Source organism: Dunckerocampus dactyliophorus, chromosome 13 (assembly GCF_027744805.1).
Source record: "Dunckerocampus dactyliophorus isolate RoL2022-P2 chromosome 13, RoL_Ddac_1.1, whole genome shotgun sequence".
Classification (NCBI taxonomy): Eukaryota; Metazoa; Chordata; class Actinopteri; order Syngnathiformes; family Syngnathidae; genus Dunckerocampus; species Dunckerocampus dactyliophorus.
This window is the reverse complement of record NC_072831.1, coordinates 25,215,818-25,227,881: the sequence shown is the minus strand read 5'-3', so window position 1 is coordinate 25,227,881 and position 12,064 is coordinate 25,215,818. Positions and strand designations below refer to the sequence as shown.

At 43.0% G+C, this 12,064-nt stretch overlaps 1 protein-coding gene across 1 annotated transcript in view; it reads left to right on the top strand.

Annotated features, from left to right (window-relative positions):
• The window catches only part of spred1 (sprouty related EVH1 domain containing 1), a 45,464-nt gene that overhangs the window by 10,289 nt on the left and 23,111 nt on the right, over nucleotides 1-12,064 (top strand). The window contains exon 2 of the mRNA XM_054796118.1: nucleotides 10,477-10,756. Coding sequence (XP_054652093.1) covers nucleotides 10,477-10,756 — 280 coding nt within the window. The remainder of the gene's footprint in view (nucleotides 1-10,476; nucleotides 10,757-12,064) is intronic.

Genomic DNA, 12,064 nt, shown 5'->3' with positions numbered 1-12,064 from the left:
ACATAATATAGACTCGAATTGGGAGAGTCACATTATACGTATATTCTGTACTTCCTGCGGTGTCTATTGTCTCAATGTAAGTTTACTGACACCTAGTGACCAGGGTAGAATACTACGTATTAACAAAATGTATTTGAATGCACCTTCTGAATGCGTTATTTGTACAGTACAAGTCTAAAGTTTGTACACACACACACATTCTAAGACATAAAATGTCTAAAACATAACATATTTAGAGTTATGTTACACTTTTTTGTTAAGTACATAATTCCACATGTGTTCATTCATAGTTCTGAGAATCTACAATGTAAGTCGTCATGAAAATAAAGCAATTGCATTGGATGAGAGGGTGTGTCCAAACTTTTGGCCTGTACTGAATTTCTCTTGGAGATTAATCAAGTCTCTGTCTGTCCGGAGCACTGCTCGTCTTCTAGTTTGTTTGTCTTTTGAAATAATTTGTCCCCATTGAGAATGCTGGGTGAAAAAAAAATCTTCCATTGTCAAATTGACACCATCATACAAAACTTTAACTCTGAGGCCTCGCTTGCTTGTATTGCTGTTGTTGATTGTTGTCCTGTCCAAAGGTGAAGACCTTCCACTGCAAGTTTACTTCTAAGCAAACAAGCATAGCAGATCACATTAATTTCATTTCAGTAGCCGTAGACATCAGACAAACTACCTGATTATTATTTGACGTCATGCATGTGTTTGGTAGGTTTCCAAAGATGCAGAATGATTAGGGAGAGAGTTTCAGAAAGTGACTTGGCAGACACAATATTTATGAACCAGCGTCTGCTTGTTCTAGAAGCTGTCCTCTTGATTGTTTTTGTGATTAATTGCGACGGTCCTCTGAGTAACCAGACGGCTTGGACTGCCTGTGACGGAGACAAGACGACCGAGGGAACAGACATTGTCCCATTCCCATGCTTTACAAATGTGCCTGGGTTTTTTCCTGCATTGTAAAGGCTGAGCCACTTCCTCTTACATTTTTCATTTCCTTTTTGAGTATTTTAAGAGCTCGCTTTAAGCGGTTTAAATGTCAGCACCCTGGTACAGGGCAGATTTCTGATCTATACCTTTTTTAGAAAACATTTTGGGGTAGTCGCCGCCGCAACGCAGAGCTAGATGTTTTCTCCTGTGATGGCTGTGATGTCCACAGACATAATCTCGGGGCCTGTGTGAGAAGAGCTTTATCTCAGTCGTGGATATTGTTTGGAGTTGTGTGGCATGTGGGACCGTGAAGGCTGCGCCTTGTTGCGAGATCTTTGCTGCAGCTGGCCTGAGATGGTTCTTTCCTGCGAGGCCGCAGACATAAAAGGGCACAGATGTAAATCTTAAACCTTGTGTCTTTGATGGAGTTCCCAAAGCCTTTGGGAACAGGAAGGGGGTTTCTGTGCGTGCCACAAATGTATTTCACTGGTATGTGTTTTTCTGTGAGATGGGCCTTGATCCTACCTTGTTAAATTTTAGTAAACCAATAAATGAGATTATTGGAAGTCTATACGCGCGTATTTTGTAGCGTACATTTTCTCTGGTTAAGTCATTATCAATAACCAGACTCAAGTTATAAATAGGACTTACTGTCCTCACAGAAGTAATGTACAATTTTGGACAAAACATGCTCTAAGTTTAATTAAGGACATCTTACGTGTCCTAACCAAAACTACATGAAACAATAGTTCCGATTTTTTGACATGAAGTTGTATGACATCCCCATCAGCAGTGTAGTGCATCAACAGTGATTTTGCATAACTTAAATGGTCCCTGACATGATTCACCAACTTTGCTTAAATATGTCATATGTAGTGTTTGTAATTATGTTCTACATTGTTAAATTTTTGAACGTGAATGGTAAGTTGGCAAAAATGATATTATATTTCATGGTGCCTGCCATGATGAGCTAGCTCTTGCAGTTCAGCCTCATTTCCGGAAGTGACGCCATCAGAGTACTATCACTCAGGTAAACAAACATAGTGGCGTATGAGACAGATGATGTTTACAGTGATTATAGCGAAAAATTTAGGAGAATTTTGAGGCAAAAAGAAGGCAAAAACATTAAGCCTTAAGACATGGAGGTGAAGATTGGTCGACTTCAAAACACAGACTGGCAAGTGTAATTTACTCTGGAGTTGCTTATCCTTCAATTGTTTTAAATTGGCTTCTTAATAAGGGTAAAGGGGTCTTCACAGCCTGTTTGATTGTATATTTTGCCGCCACCGCACCCACAGTCAACATATTGCTGTCAAAAGATTTTTATATAACATTGTAATATGTATGATGCTTTGCAGCCTTGTTGCTATCGTGGAATAGTGTTTAGAAGACATTATATAAACAAGACATGACTTACTCTGTTCTGTGGCAACTTTGACTTAGTGGTCATTCTTGTCTTGTTTTTTCCTGTCTACCGGCGGAATAGCGTCCTTTTTGAAAAGGTGTTTATACTGTACTTTCAAGCAAATGCGTCTTGTAAAGGTGTTCCTTCAAAGCAGTCATCAGTGAAATGATCATTGCAAAGAACAGAACTCGAGGTGGGCTTCCATCTGTCTCTTGTTCTCTGCACGTGATCATCCATTGTTGTCTTAAACCTTCCTCTTTTGGAAAAGAAAAGAAAAGAAACCTAAAGTATCACTCAGATACTGTGAACATCCAGCAGCAATACAACCTTTTGGCACAACTACTATTTTGATGAAAAATATAAAAAACAAAATCAAGCATTTATTGCATCGCTTGACCAGCCTTTTGTGGAATATACTGGAACAGGACTGTAGTAATCTAGTAGGGTGTTTTGTGCAATTGTTTGTGTCTAACTTAAATAGTTAAAAGTAGCTACCGCAATTTCCCGTGTATAAGCCGCTACTTTTTTGTCATGTGTTGAACCCTGCGGCTTGTGCAATGATACGCCCGATTTATGTCTAAAAACTACATGTCCCATGGTGTCGCTTCAGGATATCACGTTTTGAAGTCTTATGCAGCAGTCATTGACACATCTTAAGTAAGTTTGATCGAGTGTATCATTACTGTTTGGACTACTCGGACTGCCAACCGCCCACTATCACCAACGGGTTTCGAAAGGCTGGACTGAATGAAGAGGATAGCTCAAGCTAAATGGCTAATTTGCAACAATTGGCAACGAAGAGCCACAACAAGACAGACAGACAGACAGACAGAGAGAGAGAGAGTGACTGAAACTGACAAAGAGTGTGCCAAAGGAATTATGAGGCTGTTTAATTGTGATGCTTGTCAAGATGACTTGAGTGGTTTTAGTTCCCAGGAGGAGGTGGAGGAGGAGGACTGCGATGAATGACTCTTCTGGTAGGCTCCTGGACTAGCCAAATTACACTCACTGTTCGGCACTGTCGAACTAGGCATGTTACAACGCACTGTTGGCACTGTTTGGGGGAAAAAAGCATTTATCTAACCAAAAGTTTACAAAGTCTTTGTGTAACATCTTTTTATTTACTAAATATCCAATGTTACGATATGGACACCTGTGATTTAGAGACAAGTGTGGCCTATATATTTTTCTTATTAAATTTTGTGGCTGCGGCTTACATACCTGTGTGCTCTATAGTCCATAAATTACGGTACAGTTAGACGTACAGTTTTTGAAGACTTACTTTTATATCAAATCAGGCCAGAGACGCTGCATCAGCCAAAACTTAAGCAGCTTCTTAGTTTTTTTTTTTCATTTGGTAATGCCATTTGGAGTTGGTAGTCTGATAGTTTTCGTATTGAATAGCACTGAATGGTACCTAAAATATATTGATGATCCAGGAATATATTATTTGGTTACAATTATCTGAAGGTGTAGGTGTTAAAATCAGTGTTAGAACTGGGATGTTGTCAAAGGGAGCGTTCACACTAGCAATGTTTAGTTTGAACTCGAATGCTAGCCAAACCTACAACAGAGCAATCAAAACTATGACTTTCCTAATGTGTTTAGACTTTAGCATGTTTGCATGTGGCAATGGACACATTTGGTCTGTCTTGTACATGTTAGCCCTGTTTGACTCACGAATGTACACCAGACCTTCTTCCTGTTTACCTAGCCACTAATGAGAGAAGAGAGCAAAATCATGACGTTTGTTGTCACGCATTTTGAATGGCTTGGATTTTTTTAGTGTGTGAAAACAATCCGAACCTGAGGAAATACTGCTAAGTTTTGTTTTGTTTGCTCACATGCTATCATGGTCACCACATGTGATGATTGTAAATTTAGTTTTTTTGCCATATTTGTCGGTGTTTTGTCAAAAGATGTCTGTAAAATGTAGCTACATTGTATACTTCAGGGTTGTTGTTTTTTCCTGAGTCAGTCAATAGCTTAGCCAAATGTTCTTGTGAGGCAGATGACTCACCAGCAGCCTGAGGTGTTGCAAGGAGATACTGCAAAAAAAATCTCTTTCACTTCTCCTTCCATAGGCTAAGTATTGGCTTTCACTGCAGCTAATAAAGCAGGCGTGTGAACACGAGCTGTTTTCGTGGGCGTTGTCCGAATTTACGATTGGCCTTTTAATAATGTCTGACATAAAGCACCCCCAATGCGTGCCTCTGTTCCTGGCCCTCGTGTCATAATTTGCTCTGCATCCATGTTGGGTTGTTGTTATTTCTTTAGCCATGCCCTTCAAGTTTGCATGTATTCTGAGTGTTTGAACCGTGGCTAATTGGCTAGCTGTTTTGCGGTGTTCACATGTGTTACCCTGCTGGAAACTACGTGTTTCAGTTGGGAAATCTGTTTGGCTTTTTTTTAAAAACATGGAGGCCGCCTCGCTTTCACACATTTTCATCCCCTCTACGCTTTTCTAGTTGTTACTTTCCTAACAGTGGATAAGCTACACAATCGGATTGGGATAAGTAGCTTGTGTTTATTTTGTCAATGATATTTTAATGATTTTCCACAAGCCAAATCTTTCTAGTGGATCTTGACAGTCTTTCTCATTTTGATATTGAGGAGAGATTTGGGGGAGATGGAAAAAATAAGTCAAAGCGGGAGACTTTTTCTCCCCTTTTCTGATGTTAATGAAAGGAGGAATGGTTTTCCTGCTTTTAGCTTGCAGAGTGTGTTTCTCCCCTGCAGCATGCTCCACTGCTTGGACATTGTGGGAGTACAAAACTCCAGGCCGGGGATCCAATAACGTGAAATTTCAGCAGAGAAGCAGCCATTGTGTAGCAAGAGGCAGGCAGAGAGGTTTTTTTTTTTTATTTTGGTAGAAGGGGGAGACGGAGCGGAGCAAAGGGAGGGCGACTTGGCTGACTCCCAGGGCTCAGGCCACATCCTTTCTCTCTCCTCTCATTCGTCACTCCTCTTCCTTCTTCTTCTCCTCTTCGTGTCTTTCTTTCAGTGCCCCCCTATTGCCATCCAAGCCCCCCACCTCCACCACTCCTCATCGGGGTAGGAAGCCAAAGGCTGAGACACAAGCAAAAGCATGATGGCATACTGGAGCCTAGTGAGCCATGGGCCAGAGCAGTAGACAAACGGCCACTTTGTCCACTTAGGAAATGGTTGTCCCAGGATCCCCCTTCTCCACCACACACTAGAGCAACCGGCCTCAAGGCCCACGCCTGCCTGGTCTGCACGTGCTTCCTCCATCACGCCTTCTCTCCACCACAAGGTCCTACTTTGTGTTCCTGCTTCCAAGCGAAATCAGGGTTTTTTCCCCTCATACTGTCTTTAATAAGACCTGAAATAGTCAAAAATATCTCCTTATTGTGGCAAACACCCTGTTTTATAGAGGAGCTGAAAGCCTGCGCACATCCTTTTTTTGTGAATAGAAAAAGCGCTATTCAGATGCAGTAGGGAGCCATTGACTGTCACCTCAGTCTCCACCCTATTCCCATCCGACTCTTCCTCCCTCCTCCCCCACAGTCCTACATTACATTCTCACCCCTCCCTCTGTTTTTCTCTCCTGCTTTTGGTCGGAAATGAAGTCAGTCATCCAGCAGAATAACTTGGAATAATTTGGAATGAGGGACTCTTTTCCCGCACACCCCACACGGCTGCCCCAACCCACCCCCTTTCACTGCAGCTCACAGGCCCAAGCCAGCTGATGTGCTTCCGCTCTTGATTGTGTGTCCAGTGGACTGTGTGCTCCCAGCAAGGGGTGTGGAGGACAGCCTTTGTCTGCAACATCCCATGCTAAAATTCCGTTTGTGTGTGCGTGTGTTGCACTCAGGCACCTTTTTAGACCGCTTGCTGTTTGTACCATAAGGAAAGCTCGCATGAATGAGTAGCCTCTTCGCTTTTAACATCATATAAACTGATTTTTTTGTTTCACAGTGAGCTTTTGTAGGATGCTTGCGAAATAAAACCCTAGTCCACTTCCTTCCAGGGTCCAAACCCCCTCCTCCCTGTGAGCCGTCCCACTGCTGTCATGTGTGAGATGGTACTTCTGAAGGGTCAGGTCCTGGTCATTGTGCCCTGGTCATGGCTGAGCGACACCACCGCCTGCCTTCTGTTCACCCCAGGGACCCCTGCCTGACTGACAGCCCCTCCTGCGCCCATCACCCCCACATCCTTTATTGGGGGGAGTTTCACAGCTTGCTTCTTGCTTGTAAATTGGTCCAAAATGTTTTTTTTTTACTATGGTGAAGCCAGGGGTTTGAGTGTAAAGTTTTAAAACTGCTTCTCTAGTGCTGTAAAAGGTGTGACCAGAAAGGGTGGTGCTGGGAGGGTGTGTGTGTGTGGGTGGGGTGGGGTGGGGGGTTAAGTGGTTCTCTTTACTACCAACATGAGCCAATGCTGTCCAACTTTGGGGACGCACGAGGGAGCAAACCCTGCACATTTAAATACGAATACAGCGGGGGATAATATTTGGAAAGCCTGCTTTTATGTATACAGTAGAAGCATCCTAATTGTTTTTGCTGAATGGCATCCTGTAGTTTCAAACTTTCAAGGTTAGGCTTGTTTGTTTTTGTCTTGTTAAGAAGCCTTGTTTCCATTATCATCCAAAGTTCTAAAGCAACGGTCGCCATCCCCTCGATCGTGAGCTACTAGTCGATCTTTAGGACTTTGCCGGTTGATCGCGAGAACATTTTGGAAAAAAATTTATTATCATACCAGTGCCCTCACCTCCTAGAGAGCGACCAACAGGCATGCATTTTGTCCACTGAACACGCCCGTATGCCTCGCCACTATCCAGGCAGTAACCTGCGAGCCCCAGCAAGAAGCCCACTTCCCAAAACCTGTCCGGAAGTACACAGTACACCGGCCCGCCTCCTGCCCCCCTGCGCTAGCAAAAAGGTCGAGAGAGGGAGGGAGTGACAGCGCTGCAGCAATGTGCTTGCGTACACAACAGTAATTATTGCACGTTAATAGGGCTCAAAGTCTGCCTTTGCTACCTCAAAGTCACGGCACAAATATAACTCCATAGACGTGCACCTCCAAAAAAAAATCTTTGAGCCACGACGACACCGCTCGTTAAGTGCTGACTATTGTAGCGCATTGGCCAGCCCCTGTCTCTTCAATCTGCATAATATCCACAGCCTGTGCACATACACAAAAGCAGTCTCAGAGAAACAATTTTGAGTCATTGTGTGGTTATGCTAGGCTATTCATTCAGTTATAGCTCATGTTGGTAACTAAACTTAGCCATGTCAAAGATAACTAATGCAGGTGCGTGTCTTACGTACTCAAAGCAGGAAGAGGCATGATATAGTGCTATTCATACATTTGAATGTTGCTGCCATCTGGAGGTTGAATTGATATTTGTATCATATTTTCCACAGGAGGGGACAATGTCTGAATATTCCGAACTCCTGTATTTATGTATGTATCTTATTGAGCTGACCATCCTACCCGGGGGAATTGTGCCGTAGCGGATGTCTTTGGTTTGTGTAGCTCAACTTCCCTTTTCTGACATTATGTGAAGAAGCAATGCCTCTGCTGGTTGCAGCCAGGCATTGCACTCCATTTGTAAGCTTTATCAGCTTGAGTTGCTCAACAGTCCCTCTTGTTCTCATTGAGTATTGTTGGATTCCAGTGAGTGCTGTCCAAAAAAATGTTATGCTGCCAAAGAGAAACTGCCAGCTGCAGTCAATCGTGATCAATGAGAGGTTAATGGGGATTGGCTTTGTCAAGTTCAGACACTTGGGAACCTTCAGCATCACAACTGTTTAGGTGAATGTATGTATATACTTGAGTTTTGACCCTGAAAAGAAATTCGCACTTGTGCACTCAATTCAGTGATTTAAAAAAAAATTCCACCTTGGAAAAAGATCTTCCAATAAGTCATCAAGAGCCCAAAATGAATGACAGTCATGCCCATGATGAGTGTACGTAAACTTCTGACCACAACTACAAGGCAGATCAAGTCTTCTGGACCTGAACATAACTACTTGCTTGACGGAATATTGGATTTAGTTGAGTAGGATCTAAATACTGTACGTCTTCAGCTGTAGTGCAGGTTTGTTCTTTAATAATTTTGTTTAGGTGTGTCCTGATCAGATATCGATATTGGACAGATATTGGCAGAAAAACGAGTATAGGATTATATCAGCCTGCATCTAAAATCTCTGATATTGGCACTCAGAGTAGGAGTGATGTCGGCCACGCTGTATTTTTTTTGTTGAAGTCCGAAAATAATGTTGCACCTGAGTGCAAGACTTGTCATGCACAAGTTTCCTGTGGTGGCACAGACCAGGGGAAGTTTAATACAACCAAACTCATTTGGACTGCAATTGAAGCAGCGTTGCACAGGAAACTCCCACGGGACGACAAGAAGTCATTAACAGTAACAGAGACGATGACCAGCCCCTGTCAGTGGTGCGTAAGGTCTTGTTTAAATGCTTAATTGACCGCCTCAAACCTCGCTATCTTATGCTTAGCCGCCACTACATTGTCCATAAAATTAAACCCCACAATACCCCACACGCTTAAATATATTGGTCCGTTTTCATAGGGTTCTCATACCTACTGTTGCTGATTATTGTTCCCTGTCTGAGTAATCACTTGATCAAGCTTTTTCCAACATTCCACACTACAAAATAAGTAATAAAAATGTGTATGATTTGTGCTGATATTGGATTGATAACGGTATCAGCTGATATTCAAGGCTGCAATATTGGTATTGGAATCGGAAGTGGAAAAAGTCGTATCAGGACACCCCTAATCTTATTTCATCGATTGGAAGGACTAATGACACAGAACTGCTTTGTTTGATGATTAATAGAGCTCATCTTATGTCCGTGTAAGCCTGTAGCAGACAGCTCGTGTGCAGATATTTCTTCTATAAATGAAGTAACAAATGTCATTAGGATTTTTTGGTCATGTGTCGTGATGTTTTCAGAGTCAAAGAACAAGTTTCTAATGTAATGCTTGCCGAGTCCATTGAGGAAATGCTAACTGATAATCGCAGTGCCAAGCTTTGCCAAGGGTGTGGAAGGCAGGTGAGCAAAGGTTACCCATACTGAGATCCAGAGAAGAGAGGTACTCTGATAGAGACATTGGCTTTTTGTGCAGGAACTACTTAACCATGCAAAGTATTATGTGTCAGTCAGTGGCTTTACTGAACCTCGAACGAATAACAATATTTTAGGTTATGCGCTCGATAAGGCATTCAGAAGTTGATCTGTGATCCAATGATCACAGGACTGTCACAGGACAGGACTGTCAAAAACTCAACCATGTGCCAAAGGTGAACATCCGGCATTTTTAGCTGCTCTCAGATCTTCTTCTTTAATATGTTACCAGGAGTCTGTGCAAAAAAACCAAACAAAAAACGCTGCCCTCAGCACACCCTGACCTTTGTCATTTCCGGTGACCTAATGCTGCGTTATCTAATCAGCGAAACATCTGACTCCAGGTGAAGTGGCAAGGAAGGCTACGGTGGTGGTGAGCAAGCAGAAAATGGAACAAGAGTTGTGCAGTTAGGATTCATGATTAAAGATTTTTTACAGTCTGGTGACTACACTGGCACCTGCACAAAATATAAAATAAATTTGCATTCCTTTCTGACAACATAGCACACGTCATTGATTTTTGACCTGCTATAAGGAGACAGATTGGAAGTCAAGTTTAGTTGGAGCTTAAACAAATGATCACTCACCCACTACACCCAATTACTATTTGTGTCAACCAGTGTAGTATATCACTGTTTCAGGAATAGTAACTATGGGCGGCACACAGAATATATATTTAATCTCAATGTAAGTCTTTGACCTTGCTGCTTTATATTCTATTTTTATCCTGCTCTTAAAGACTGAACATTAATTGCACAGCTTTGAGTACAAACCTCTCTAGAAATATTATCATCGTCTCCACCAAGCAAAAAGCAGCTGTGTTTTGTATGCTACCATTTCCTGGAACCAGGATGTTAATTACACCAGTTGACATTCTTCAGTTGTGTTTTGTCTGAATTACTACCACCTTCAGGACTGGAGTAAACATTAGCGTTTGCAGTTTGCTTTTCAATATTTTTTATGTTTATTTCATGGATAATAATGATTGAAATTAATATTTATCCCCTCTTTTTTTCGCCACAGTGACAGTTATGCGCGAGTGAGAGCAGTGGTCATGACGCGGGATGACTCCAGCGGTGGGTGGCTTCCCCTGGGCGGCGGAGGCCTTAGCTGCATTACCGTCTATAAGGTCAACCGGGCGGAGGACAGCGGCAGCACCCACAGCAGCGGCAACAACAGAGGGAGCACCGGCAACCTCAGCCCCTGTAGCTCCAGTCCAACTCCCAGCCCCAGTCCCAGCCCGAGCCCCAGCCCCACAGCGGTGGAGTTCTACATAAAGGGCGAGAGGCTCAAAGACAAACTGGTAAGGAACACTCAGTGACGCATAGACACATGTACACTCATTGGACACTAGTAGTTGCTGGTTAGATTGTACTTTGCAGACTCCACAGGGTGCTGGAAACATTCCTTAGCGATATGGTTCCGTGTTGACACGATGCCATCATGCAGCTGCTGTGGATTTTCCTGCATCTGAAAGGGAAGGAAGGGTGACTCGTGTGTATTGGTAGGCTATAGTTCTGATTGTGTTTTTCTTAACTTCTGGTTTGGGTTCAAGTCTGGAGACACTCTTGGCCACTCCATCACCTTCAGTTTCCTGAGCAAGGTACTTGTCCTCTTGGAGAGGTGTGTTTGGGCTCATTATCAAAAACTGTCACGTGGCCCAGTTTCCTAAGAGAGGGTGGTATCATGCTCTGCTTCAGTGTCACGATACAAATCGGAATGAATGTTTTGCTCTGTGAACCACGGCTCACCAGTGCTGGCGGCACTCATGCACCCCCCCGACCATGAGGCTAGCACCACCATGCTGGAGTGGAGGCAAGACACTTGCTTCTCACTTGTGTTGCCAGCAATTTAGACAATATTGGCTGTGTGTTGAGTAAATCTATACTTCTATACAATCTGTACACTGCTAAAGTACATATCCTAGTCTCCTTTCTACTGTCCCTTGAGAAGACATACTGTAATAGAAATGGTTGGTGAATGTGAGTGGTGCACTTTTGTGAAATCCTGTAGATCTCCACTGCAGGTCTCTTATTAGTTTGTTGATTCTGTGTGTTCATTCTCTGCGCCTCTATCACTGTCAAATGCACTCACACAGGAGGCGGTTGTTCGACTTTTCCTCCGTGGCGCAGGTATCTGAAAATAGGAGCAAACTGCGTGACGCTGTGATGCATGATTACATCATCAGGGAGAAGGGCAGATTACTCAGGAGCTTAGAATGATGGATGGAAAGATGTGGGAAACAGAGTTTGAAAGGGATTTAGGCTTAAATGTATAATGGAAAATGAAACTCACTCCGGTAATTAGCACCATGCATTTGTGTGTGCAATTTTGTAAGAATTTGCTCAGAGCGTGACAGCAAATTGAGTCATGTGACAGTCAGTTATTAGTAAGCTATGGATTGTACACTTACAGTAACCTAGCCAGGCTTCCATAATGCGAGACAGCATTCTGATGTTCCAAGGTGGAGGTGTGACATGTAACACAACACTATCAGCATCCAAAAGGAGCTTTCCTTTTGTTCCGACCACCCCTCTTTACATCGACGTTGATAGGGTGCTTATTCCTACTTCCTACCGCTGGTTGCTTTAGAACAGTTCTGTACTCATAG